General features: G+C 45.2%; 1 protein-coding gene across 4 annotated transcripts in view; it reads left to right on the forward strand.

Annotated features, from left to right (window-relative positions):
* ADGRB1 (adhesion G protein-coupled receptor B1) overlaps positions 1–14,229 on the forward strand; it is a 912,987-nt gene that overhangs the window by 866,684 nt on the left and 32,074 nt on the right. For all 4 annotated transcript variants that reach the window (XM_082259420.1, XM_082259422.1, XM_082259423.1 and 1 more), the window contains 3 exons: positions 5,533–5,704; positions 9,601–9,696; positions 12,657–12,722. In XM_082259420.1, coding sequence (XP_082115546.1) covers positions 5,533–5,704; positions 9,601–9,696; positions 12,657–12,722 — 334 coding nt within the window. The remainder of the gene's footprint in view (positions 1–5,532; positions 5,705–9,600; positions 9,697–12,656; positions 12,723–14,229) is intronic.

Here is a 14,229-nt window from a genome sequence, read left to right on the forward strand (position 1 = left end):
GACTGGATGTTGGGTCATACCTCCCTCTAGACTGGATGCTAGGACTTATCACCCTCTAAACTGGATGCTTGGTCTTACTGCCCTCTGGACTAGATGGTGGGATATAATTCCCTCTAGGCTGAATGCTGAGTCATTCTGCCCTCTAGACTAGATGCTGAGTCCTACCACCCTGCTAGACTGAATGCTAAGTCTTACCATTCTCTAGACTGGATGTTGGGTCATAACCCACCCTAGACTGGATGCTAGGTCTTATTACCCTCTAGACTGGATGATGGGTCCTATTACCCTGTGGACTGGATGCTGGGTCATATTACTCTCTAGACTGGATGCTGGGTCATACTACCCTCTGGACTGGATGCTGGGTCATACTACCCTCTGGACTGGATGCTGGGTCATATTACCCTTTGGAATGGATGCTGGGTCATATTACCCTCTAGACTGGATGCTGGATCTTACCACCCTCTAGACTGGTTGGTGGGACATATTACCTTCTAGGCTGGATGCGGAGTCTTACCACCCTGTGGACTGGATCTTACCACCTTGTTAGACTGAATTCCTAGTCTTACCATCCTACAGACTGGATGTTGGGTCATACTGCCCTCTAGACTGGATGCTAGATCTTATCACCTTCTAGACTGACTGGATGCTGGGTCATAACACCCTCTAGACTGGATGCTTGGTCGTATTACCCTCTAGACGGGATACTATATCTCGCCACCTTGTTAGACTGAATTCTGGGTTTTACCACCCTGCTTGACTGGGTGCTGGATCATACCACCCTTCTAGACTGGTTGCTGAGTCGTATAACCCTCTAGACTGGATGCTTGCTCTTACCCAGGACTGCTGATAAGGGGGTAGCACCTGCCCTCCTGTATGGTGCCGAGGCCCCATAAGTTCAACAGTAGGGTTTAGAACAGAAGGAGTGGGCACATTTACTGGAACCAAGCCCACTGTGGCCCTCCCTGTGCTTACAAATTCTCCAGGTAATGAATGACTCTGTATTGAGTGCTTCCTGTTCATTCATTCTGCAGCAAGCTCTGCAAAAGAAAGGATTGAGGAATCTGAGTCTTCAGTCACTTTCTCTGTCTCATAAGTGAGACGTTGAGTGAATGTTTTGACCCCTGACATTTCACCAACCTCCACAGAGCTCTTCACAAAATGGAAAAAACAAAACTTATAAAAAAGAATTCTCACAGGCATTCTGGTTGCATGGGTGAGTGGTTTGTTCATGCAGCTGGAACCGCCTTTTAGGCTTGACTCCCTGTTCCTATCAGCTAGGCTGTACAGGCCCCCATGATTTCTAACAGCAACCTTGCTCTTACCACCCTGCTAGACTGAACACTGCTTCTTACCACCCTGCTAGACTGAACACTGCTTCTTACCACCCTGCTAGACTAGATGCTGGGTCATAATGCCCTCCACAATGCTAGGCTGGATACTGGGTCTTACCACCATGCTGGGCTGGATGCCGAGTCTTACCACCCTACTATACAGGATGTTGGGTCATTCCTCCCTTTAAACTGGATACTGGGGCTTACTACCCTGTTAGACTAGATTCTGGGTTTTACCAACCTCTAGACTGGATTCTGGATCTTACCATCCTTCTAGACTGGTTGCTGGGTCATATAATTCGCTAGACTAGATGCTGGCTCTTACCACTCTACTAGACTGAATGCTGGGCCTTATCACCCTGTTGGAATGGATGCTGGGTCATACCCTCCTCTAGACTGGATGGTGGGTCTTACCACCATGTAAGTTGGATCTTATCACCCTGCTAGGCTGTAAGTTGGGTCTTATCACCCTCTAGACTGGATGGTGGATCATACCTCCCTCTAGACTGGATGCTGGGTCTTACCACTCTCCTGGGTTGTACCACACTCTGGACTGGAATTCTGGCTTATACCGCTCTCTAGACTGGATGCTGGGTTGTACCACACTCTGGACTGGAATTCTGGCTTATACCGCTCTCTAGACCGGATGCTGGGTTGTACCACACTCTGGACTGGAATGCTGGCTTATAACGCTCTCTAGACTGGATGCTGGGTTGTACCACACTCTGGACTGGAATGCTGGCTTATAACGCTCTCTAGACTGGATGCTGGGTTGTACCACACTCTAGAATGGATGCTGGGCCATACTTCTTACTAGACTGGATACTTGGTTGTACCACACTCTGGACTGGAATGCTGGCTTATACCGCTCTCTAGACTGGATGCTGGATCATATATCCCTCCAGACTGGATGCAGGGGCTTACCAACCTCTAGACTGAATGAAACTGGATGTTGGGTTATTCCAGCCTACTAGAGTGGATGCTGGGTCATATAATTCTCTAGACTAGATGCTGGCTCTTACCACTCTACTAGACTGAATGCTGGGCCTTATCACCCTGTTGGAATGGATTCTGGATCATACCCTCCTCTATACTGGATGGTGGGTCTTACCACCATGTAAGTTGGGTCTTATTACCCTGCTAGGCTGTAAGTTGGGTCTTATCACCCTCTAGACTGGATGGTGGGTCATACCTCCCTCTAGACTGGATGCTGGGTCTTGCCATTCTCCACACTGGATGCTGGGTCATATCACCCTCTAAACTGGATGCTGGGGCTTACCACCCTGCTAGACTGAATGCTGAGTTTTACCAACCTCTAGAATGGATGTTACCACCCTCTAAGCTGGATGCTGGGTCCCCCCTCTAAACTGCAATCTGGGTCTTACCACCCTCTAGACTGGATGCTGGGTCATATTACCTTCTAGACTAGATGCTGGGTCATACCACACTCTAGAATGGATACTGGGCCATACTTCTTTCTAGACTGGATGCTGGGTTGTACCACACTCTGGACTGGAATTCTGGCTTATACCGCTCTCTAGACTGGATGCTGGGTTGTACCACACTCTGGACTGGAATTCTGGCTTATACCGCTCTCTAGACTGGATGCTGGGTTGTACCACACTCTGGACTGGAATGCTGGGTTATACCGCTCTCTAGACTGGATGCAGGATCATATATCCCTCCAGACTGGATGCAGGGGCTTACCAACCTCTAGACTGAATGAAACTGGATGTTGGGTTATTCCAGCCTACTAGAGTGGATGCTGGGTCATATCACCCTCTAGACTGGATGCTGGGACATCCGCTATACCCATTATGAGGGGTTCCCACCATCCCTGTACTGAGTTCCTGGGTCTGTACACCCGATGTGCCCATTATGAGGGGTTCCCACCATCCCTGTGCTGAGTTCCTGGGTCTGTACACCCGCTGTGCCCATTATGAGGGGTTCCCACCATCCCTGTGCTGAGTTCCCGGGTCTGTACACCCGCTGTGCCCATTATGAGGGGTTCCCACTATCCCTGTGCTGAGTTCCCGGATTTCCCGTGCTGGTATTTCCCAGCAACCAGTGACATTGCTTGTGTGCGCCCTGCCCCCTGCTCCTGACCACGGCTCTCCCTCCTGGCCGGGCTGAGAGTTGGGGTGTGACGTCTCGCAGCTTCCGCCCCCTGCAGCTTGCCAATTGTGCTGACTCCTGCCCTCAAGGTATGTGGGGCACATTTTTTCATAAGGTGATCGCTGATGGGCATATTTTTTTTTAATGTGCACACTGATGGGCATATTTTGTTGTGCCCATCATATTGCCCCTTAACATAAAATGTGCCCATCAGCATGCTACTTATTTTATGTTAAGGTTCACGGTGATGGACATATTTTATTTTAAGAGCAACACTGATGGGCACATTTTTTGTTAAGGGGCATGCGGATGGGCACATTTTGTTGTGACCATCTGCATGTTGTGTCCCTTAACGTAAAATGTGTCCATCAGCATACCCCTTAACATAAATGTACCCATCAGAGTGCCTCTTAACATAAAATAAGTGGCATGTTGATGGGCACATTTTATGTTAAGGGGCACACTGATGAGGCCACCTGATGTAAGGGGCCACCTGATGTGATAGGGACACCGGATGTAAGGGGGCACTCTGATGAGGACACTTGATGGTACTCTGATGGGGACACCTGATGTAAGAGGGGACTCTGATGGGGACACCTGATGTAAGGGGGCACTCTGATGGGGACACTTGATGGTACTCTGATGGGGACACCTGATGTAAGGGGGCACTCTGATGGGGACACTTGATGGTACTCTGATGGGGACACCTGATGTAAGGGGGCACTCTGATGAGGACATGTGATGTAAGGGGGCACTCTGATGGGGACACCTGATGTCATAGGGACAACTGATGTGATAAGGACACCTGATGTAAGGGGGCACTCTGATGGGAACACCTGATGTGATGGGGACATCTGGTGTAAGGGGGCACTCTGATGGGGACACCCAATGTAAGGGGGCACTCTGAAGGGGACACCTGATGTAAGGGGGCACACTGATGGGGACACCTGATGTAAGGGGCACTCTGATGGGGACACCTGGTGTAAGGGGGCACACTGATGGGTATACCTGATGTGATGGGGACACCTGATGTAAGGGGGCACTCTGATGGGGACACCTCATGTGATGGGGACACCTGATGTAAGTGGGCACTCTGACGGGAATACCTTATATAAGGGGACACTTTGATGGGGACACCTGATGTAAGGGGGCACACTGATGGGGACACCTGATGTAATGGGGCACTCTGATGGGGACACCTGATGAAAGGGGACACACTGATGGGGACACCTGATGTGATAGGGACAACTGATGTGATAGGGACACCTGATGGCACTCGGATGGGGGCACCTGATGTAAGGGGGCACTCTCATGGGGACACCTGATGTAAGTGGGCACTCTGATGGGAATACCTGATATAAGGGGGCAATCTGATGGGGACACCCGATATACTGAAAGGGGATACTCTGATGGTGGCAACTGATTTATGGGGGTAGTCTGATGGGGGCATTTACATATTATTACCAGAGTGAGTGGAGGAAACAGTAAGAAAAGCACCAGAGAGTGCGGCTTGTGCCAAAAAAAAGGAAATAAGATGTGTACAATCTTTCATGGCACAGACTTGTGATTGGGACCTTGGCCGGTAAAATGTTTTAGTTACCGGACCTCCTTAAATTTTATTTCACTACACCTGCTATGATGTATCTAAAGCCAACTGTATCTAGAGGTTGTAACTTTTTCGTACTCTATTTATAACAACAACAGATATGGTTGGGTTTTAGATACACTTTAGTCTGAATATAACGCATTATTCTGACAGACGTTACATAATGACGCCAAATGGATTGAAAAATGATTTTGTGACCTTTGGAGGAGTTCCTCAGTGATGAGTTTCCTGTAGTTACTTTTTATCTTTTTGCCTTCCATTATAATACGTATTTGTCAGTAAGGCAGAGTTTGGACCTTTCTTTCGATCAGGTGGTAGGTCAGATCTATCACCCGGAATTCCATTGAGTCGTGTGATCTGGTCAGGATTTTGGATTTTGTAGGCAGGATGATCCGGTGTTCTGGTGGATTCAGGTGTCTTTATTGGAGTCGTATTTGGTGATCACCAGGCCTCATGTGTCACTTTGTATTCCATTTCTAGGGCGTCACTGTGGAGTTCCTGCGTGGTGCTGCCGCTCCTGGCACTGACGTGGATGTCCGCTGTCCTCGCCATCACAGACCGCCGCTCGGCCCTCTTTCAGATACTTTTTGCTGTCTTTGATTCGTTAGAGGGGTTTGTCATCGTTATGGTGCACTGCATCCTGCGGCGAGAGGTAAGAGAGCATTTTCTGAAAACCTTCTACTCCATGGGTGGTCCAACCTGTGGCCCTCCAGCTGTTGCAGAACTACAAGTCCCATCATGCCTCTGCCTTTGGGAGTCATGCTTGCAACTGTCAGCCTTGCAATGCCTCATGGGTCCTGTAGTTCCATAACAGCTGGAAGGCCGCAGGTTGGACATCCCTGTTCTACTGGATGGGCTACTCGGGGTCCCGTTAGATCTCATGCAGCGCACTTTTGGCAATGGACCCCATTTCAGTGCATGGAAGATCAATGCAAAAATGTATTTGTCAAAATGTATTGGAAACTGCCTAATCAATCAGCTTTGGACCCCATAGCAGTCACATGGTGGCTATTGCTAAAAGCTTGTCGTTGTGTTCTAAGGGTTCACACATTATACCTATGCTAGAGAATGCAGCAAAACTGGCTGCAAGAGGAGCACAAGGGTTCAGATGGGTCATAGAGTAAATGGAAAGGGGGCTACAACTTATTCACTTAAAGTGGTTAGAAAGGCTAAAGTTTTTTTTTTCCCCCTAATGCATTCTCTGCATTAAGGCAAAAAACTAGGATTGTGCCGATACCGGTATCAGAACCGATACTAAGCATTTGCACGAGTACCGGTACTCATGCAAATGGTCCGATACCTGCACCGATACTTTCACGCTTAGTTTTTTCAGCTGTCAGCGGGATCACCCCACTGACAGCTGGACAGCTAAAAAAAGACAGCAATTATTGGTTAATGGGCGGGGCCACCGTATCCTTAACAACAGATGACTCATTCAGCTGTCAGTGGGGTTCCCCTGTTGACAGCTGATGTGTAAACGAAGTCCCGGCAATTGTAGCTGTCCAAAAAAAAAAGATAAGCCAGGCAATGTTTATCAACAACATTTCTCATCCACTGGAAAAGAAAGATAAAAAGAAACATTGTTTCTTTTTTTATCTTTCTGTTTGTTCATCTACAGATCAAAGGGATTTTTTTTTTTGTTTTTTATTCAATGTTCCTCTGTTTAACCCCTTTATTCACCCTTAATGTACTCTAATCAGCCCGAATTACCTCCTTATTATCCTTCTCCATTTAATTTCTATTTTCCTGGTGATGTTTTTTTTATTCACTTCTATTTTATAAGCTATAATTAAAATGTTTTTATTGTTTGTTTTTTGTTCGTTAATATTTTTACACCTTTAAAATATATTTACATGTTTCATATTTAAAAAAAGCTAAAAAAATTGTATTTCATTTGTAAATAAAATAAAATAAGTATTTTTTTAATTTTTATTCTTATTTTATTCATTTTGGTTTCACCAAAATTGATGGCTGCTGTTTGCATGTTATTTGTAGAATTCTAGCACTAGGAGGTGCCATTTTTAATATACATTCATTCATTTGTATATAACTTTTCAAGGCTTTGTACCATTGCTGACAGCTGAAGTGTAAACAAAACAGTTGCGGTAGATATCGGTAATTGGTATCTCCTTTAAAAAAAGGATCGGTACTTGTACTCACTGTAAAAAAAAATGGTATCGGTGCATCCCTACAAAAAACTTTAATGTTCAGCTTTCCCCCAGCCCCCCCCCCCCCATAAATACTTACCTGAGCCCAATCTTGATCCAGCACTGCTCTCACTCTCTCTCCTCACAGGAGGCAGCAGGGGGAGCCATTGGTTCCTGCACCTGTCATAGACAAGAAGTATGACTGGGGGATTCTAATCCAGCCCTACACCTTCCAATCTGAATGTGTAATCCCTATTCAGCATCCTTTATATTTACCAAAATGATGTAGTCGAAAGCCCCGTCTAAAGAAGGAAGAGGAAAAGGAGGAGGAGGGGGGGGGGGGAAGCAAGGGAAGAAGAATAAGGGAAGGAAAGAAGGTAAAAAGAAGGGAGGGTGAAGGAAGAAAGAACAAAGGAATGCAAAGACAGAAAGAAAATGGAAGGAAAGAAAGCAGTGAGAGTGGAAGGAAACAGAAGGGAGGAAGCGAAGCAAGAAGGAAGAAAGAAGGGAAATACAGAAGTAAGGAAAGAAAGAAGGGGAAGAAAAAAAGGGAGGGTAAAGGAAGGGAGGAAAAAGCAAGAAAAGAATGAAGGAAAAAGAAGGGGAGGGAGAGGATGAGGTAAGGAAAGAAGGATGGAAGACTGAAAGGAAGAAGAGGCAAGGAAGGAAGAGAGGAAAAGGGAGGGGAAGAGAGGAAAAGCAAGGGAAGAAGGAAAAAGGATGGTAGGATGATGGAAGAAAGAACAAAAGAAAGGAAAGACAGGAAGAAAATGGAAGGAAAGAAAGGAAAGAAGGCAGTAAGATTAGAATGAAACAGAAGGGAGGAAGGGAAGCAAGAAGGAAGAAAGAAGGGAAAGACAGAAATAAGGAAATAAAGAAGGGAAAGAGAAAGGGGGAGGGTAAAGGAAGGGAAGAAAAAGCAAGAAAATAAGAAAGGAAAAAGGAGGGGGGAGGAAAGGAAAGACAGGAAGATGATGAAAGAAAGGAGAGTAAGGAAGAATGAAGTAAGGAAAGAAGGATGAAGACTGAAAGGAAATAGAGGGAAGGAAGGAAGAAAAAGAGGAAAAGGGTAGGGAAGAGTGGAGAAAGCAAGAGAAGAAGGAAAAAGGAAGGTAGGATGAAGGAAGAAAGAATAAAGGAAAGACAGGAAGAATATAGAAAGGTAAGAAGGCAGTAAGAGTGGAAGGAAACAGAAGGGAGGAAGCAAAGCAAGAAGGAAGAAAGAAGGGAAAGACAGAAGTAAGGAAAGAAAGAAGGGGAAGAGAAAGGGGGAGTGTAAAGGAAGGGAGGAAAAAGCAAGAAAAGAATGAAGGAAAAAGAAGGGGAGGGGGAGGATGAGGTAAGGAAAGAAGGATGGAAGACTGAAAGGAAGAAGAGGCAAGGAAGGAAGAGAGGAAAAGGGTTGGGAAGAGAAGAAAAGCAAGGGAAGAAGGAAAAAGGATGGTAGGATGACGGAAGAAAGAACAAAAGAAAGGAAAGAGAGGAAGAAAATGGAAGGAAAGAAGGCAGTAAGAGTGGAAGAAAACAGAAGGGGGGAAGTGAAGCAAGAAGGAGGAAAGAAGGGAAAGACAGAAGTAAGGAAAGAAATTAGGGGAAAGGAAAGGGAGGAAACAGCAAGGAAAAGTAGAAGGAAAAGGTAGGAAGGAGAAAGGAAGAGGAAAGGAAAGACAAGGAGATGATGGAAGGAAAGAAAGAAAGGAAAGGAAGGGAGGATGAAGTAAGGAAAGAAGGAAGTAAGACTGAAAGGAAAAGGAAGAAAGGAAAGAAAAGATGGAAATAAAGGGAGGATGAAGAAAGAAAGGAAGAAAAAAGAAAAGAAAAGAAAAACAGGAATATGGAGAGAAAGGAAGGAAGAATAAAGGAAGGAAAGAAAGAAGTAAGACTGGACGGAAACGTAGGGAGGTAGGAAGGCAAGAGGAAAGAAAGAAGGGAAAGGAGCAGGGAAAAGAATGGAGGGGGGGGGGGAGAAAAAACAAAGAAAGGAATATGAAGAAGAAGAAGGAAAAGCAGAAGAGGGAGGAAGAAGAGGCAAGGAAATGAGGGAAAAGAAGGGAGGATGAAGGAAGAAAGGGAGAAGTTGGAAGGAAAAGATGTAGGAAAGAAGGAAGTCTGACTTGAAGGGAAGCAGAAGGGAGGAAGAAAGTCCAGAGGAAAGAAAGGAAGGAAAGAAATAAGAAAGAAAGGATGGTAAATAAACAGTGAGATAAGTTGGTAAAATAGGTCAGAGTACCAGAGACCGTATTTCCCAATAAATAAAATAAACGTGTAATTTTGACCTCTGTAAATTGGCGTTCTGATTTTCCTGGCGGCTCTTAGTTTCCTGTATTTTGATGATTTGTGGAGAATTCTTGCAGAAAAGCCACATCAATGGTTGTCTTTGCTGTCTCATATTCCCCTCTAGGTGCAGGATGCTGTGAAGTGCCGAGTCGTTGACCGTCAAGAAGAAGGCAATGGCGACTCAGGCGGCTCCTTCCAGAATGGACACGCTCAGTTAATGGTATTTGTTCTCATTCAGCCATATTGTTTTTTTTTACCAGAAATCTATTTTTTATACATTTGTCTGCTTCTCAAGGATTCTGTTGTTCATCCCAACCCCCATCCTGTCCCTCGGTACCAAAGCGTCCACATTTCTGCCAGTGTATAAAAAATAAATGATGTTCATTCAGAGAACACGGACCGCTGTGATTGGTTCTAGGCACTCTGTACAGCGCTGCACCTTACGTTGGCGCTACAAATAGTAAGAATATTAAACAATACACAATCCATTGTCCTATATATATAGGCGAAGAAGGTTGGAGACCTCTTGTGGTCAAAATTGTAGAAACAGCTACGAGGATTCAGCTTTTTTTCCTGAAGTGCAAGGAATACGCAGGATATCATTGTAATCTCCTTCTGAAAATGCCAACTGCCTGGCTTTCCTGGTATCTTCCTGGTTACAGAGTGTCACAGTGATGTCTCACCTACTCATCTCGATTAGGGTCTCAAATATGAATTTGTTGGATTCGGGTAGTGGTCTCCAAACTGCGGCATGGGAGCCAGCTTGCTTTTATTCAACCCTTGGGTAGAGCTGCACGATTCTGCCTAAAATGAGAATCACGATTTTTTTAATAATTTTTTTTAATAATTTTTTATTATAATAAAGATCACGATTCTCGGCGTAACATCTTTTCTTACATAATACAAAAAATGGGCTAACTTTACTGTTTAGTTTTTTTTTTTTGAAATTCATTAAAGTGTGTTTTTTTTTTTCCCCAAAAACTGCGTTTTAAAGACTTCTGCGCAAATACATTATGACATAAAGAATTGCAACGATCGCCATTTTATTCTCGAGGGTCTCTGCTAAAAAGAATATATATATATACATATATATATATATATATATATTTATACAATGTTTGGGGGTTCTAAGTAATTTTCTAGCAAAAAAAAAAAAGATTTTAACTTTTAAACAACAATTGTCTGGAGAACAACTCTGTAAGAATCGAGGACATGCCTTTTTAAATCGTGAGGGGAGGGGGGGGGGGGGTTGGTGAATCAAGATCGTGATTTTATAATGATTAATCATGCAGCTCTACCCTTGGGGTACTATTTCGATGCCAACAATGGGGCACAACCCCCCCCCATACTGACAGCAATGAAAAGGCCACAATTCCTCCTAATGACACCAACAATGGGGCACAATTCCTCCCAATGACATCAACAATGGGGCACAAGTCCCACTATTGATCCAATGAGACCAGCTATTGGGCTCAATGACACCAATATAGGGGCACAATTCCTCACACTGACACCAGCGATGGGGCAAAAGTTCCCCTAATGATCCAATAACACCAGCTATTGGGCTCAATGACACCAAGGATGGGGCACAATTTCTCCCACCGACACCAAAGATGGGGCACAATTCCTCTAAATTACACCATCAATGGGGCACAAGTCCCCCTATTGATCCAATGACACCCGTTTTGGGCTCAATGACACCAATATAGGGGCACAATCCCTTCCAATGACACCAACGATGTGGCACAAGTCCCCCTAATGATCCAATAACACCAGCTATTGGGCTCAATGACACATAGGACACCAACGATGTGGCACATGTCCCCCTAATGATCCAATAACACCAGCTATTGGGCTCAATGACACCAAGGATGGGGCGCAATCTCTCCCACTGACACCAAACATGGGGCACAATTTCTCCCACTGACACCAAAGATGGGGCACTATTTCTCCCACTGACACCAATGATGGGGCACTATTCCTCCCACTGAAACCAATGATGGGGCACTATTCCTCCCACTGACACCAATGATGGGGCACTATTCCTTCCACTGACACCAAAGATGGGGCACAATTTCTCTAAATGACACCAATGATGGGGCACTATTCCTTCCACTGACACCAAAGATGGGGCACAATTCCTCTAAATGACACCAAAGATGGGGCACAATTCCTCTAAATGACACCATCAATGGGGCACAAGTCCCCCTATCGATCCAATGACACCAGCTATTGGTCTAAATTACATCAATAAAGGGGCACAATTCCAGCCACTGACACCAGCGATGGGGCACAATTCCTTGCAATGACACCATCAATGGGGCACAAGTCCCTGTAATGATCTAATGACACCAGCTATTGGGCTCAACGACACCAACAAAGGGGCACAATTCCTGCCAATGATACCAACGATGGGGCACATGCCCCCCAATGATCCAATGACACCAGCTACCGGGCTTAATGACACCAAGGATGGGGCACAATTCCTCCCAATGCCACCAACGATCGTCGATGGGGCACAAGTCCCCCCTAATGATCCATTGACACCAGCTATTGTGCTCAGTGACACTAATGAAGGGGCACAATTCCTGTTACTGACCCCAACCATGGGGCACAATTCCTCCCACCGACACCAACCATGGGGCACAATTTCTGCCTTTGATACCAATGGTGGGGCACAATTTCTGCATATGACACCAATGATTGGGCACAATTACTCCCAATGACACCAACAATTGGGCCCAATGACACCAAAGATGGGGCATACATCCTCCCAATGACACCAACAATGAGACACAATCCCTCCCACTGGCACCAAAGACAGGTCATTGTTTTTTCCCACTGGCATTGGAACCTTTTTTACTCCCAATAGTCACAGTCCGGCCCCCCCGAAAGTCTGAAGAACAGTAAACTGGTCCTTTGTTTAGAAAGTTTGGAGACCCCTGGACTAGGGTAACGGCCAAGGAAGTTGTGATTTTTTTTTTAGGATGTGGTCAGATTTCCTTTAAATGTATTACCTTGTCAAACAAAAATTGTCTAAAAATATGTATATGAAAACAGGTTAACTGTAAAATGATAATATTCACAACAGCCAATCACATCCATTCTGCCGCTGTCCGCAATACTTCTACGTGTCCATGACTATCATTTTTCGCTTTCTTTTTCCTTCCACCCTTCCAGCTGGAGGAGGCCAATAACCCGTACATCTGCACCGCCATGGTGGGGCTAAAAGACAAGAAGGCAGCGGTATGATACAATGTATTCCATGTGAATGTTTTATACAGTAAATATTGATACAATGAATCTTGTAGCTAACAGGGATTGGCTAGGAGAACATTTCGTAGAGTAATGACCCCCAAATCACCTACAGATTGTATGGCTCTGCAATGTGATTGGAGGGGAGTGGAAAAAATCATTTCAGATTTCCAGGAAATCAAAATTCAAGTTTGGGCTCAACTGTTGGTTGTATAATTCATAGAGAATCCAAAAATCTCCTTATTTCTGACCAATCTGTTCACCAGATTTCACCCATCGTTACCCTATTCATCTCTCCTGTATACACCTTCATCTCTCCTGTATACACCTCTTCATCTATCCTGTATACCTCTTCATCTCTCCTGTATACCCCTTCATCTCTCCTGTATACCCCATTCATTTCTCCTGTATACCCCATTCATCTCTCCTGTATACCTCTTCATCTCTCCTGTATACTGCTTCATCTCTCTGGTATACTGCTTCATCTCTCCTGTATACCCCTTCATCTCTCCTGTATACCCCTTCATCTCTCCTGTATACCTCTTCATCTCTCCTGTATACCTCTTCATCTCTCCTGTATACCCCTTCATCTCTCCTGTATACCCCATTCATCTCTCATGTATATCCCATTCATCTCTCATGTATACCCCATTCATCTCTCCTGTATACCCCATTCATCTCTCCTGTATACCTCTTCATCTCTCCTGTATACCGCTTCATCTCTCCTGTATACCCCTTCATCTCTCCTATATACCCCTTCATCTCTCCTGTATACCTCTTCATCTCTCCTGTATACCCCTTCATCTCTCCTGTATACCCCTTCATCTCTCCTGTATACCCCTTCATCTCTCCTGTATACCTCTTCATCTCTCCTGTATACCTCTTCATCTCTCCTGTATACCCCTTCATCTCTCCTGTATACCCCTTCATCTCTCCTGTATACCTCTTCATCTCTCCTGTATACCTCTTCATCTCTCCTGTATACCTCTTCATCTCTCCTGTATACCCCTTCATCTCTCCTGTATACCCCTTCATCTCTCCTGTATACCCCATTCAGTATACCCCATTCATCTCTCATGTATACCCCTTCATCTCTCCTGTATACCTCTTCATCTCTACTGTATACCTCTTCATCTCTGGTGTATACCTCTTCATCTCTCCTGCATACCCCTTCATCTCTCCTATATACCTCTTCATCTCTCCTGTATACCTCTTATGCAAGCAGAGCAGTTTTTGTATTTCCACAATGAGCCTGTTAATTTGAAGATAACTTTGACATACCCTTAACCACTTAACGCAAATCGCCGTAGCTGTACGTTGGCTAAGTGGTTGTAGCGGGGTGATGCCTGCAGCTAGAGGCATCATCCCGGTACCATTTTTTAGAGCCGGCGGTTGGCTTTGTGTCGGTAATGACCAATGCAGTTTGGGAGCTGCTTGATCGTTACCCCAACGAGCGGGAGGGGACACCCCCCATATAACAAACCCCCCCCCCGCCACC

The sequence above is a fragment of the Pelophylax lessonae genome (assembly GCF_965119305.1).
Source record: "Pelophylax lessonae genome assembly, chromosome: 5".
NCBI classification, from domain to species: Eukaryota; Metazoa; Chordata; class Amphibia; order Anura; family Ranidae; genus Pelophylax; species Pelophylax lessonae.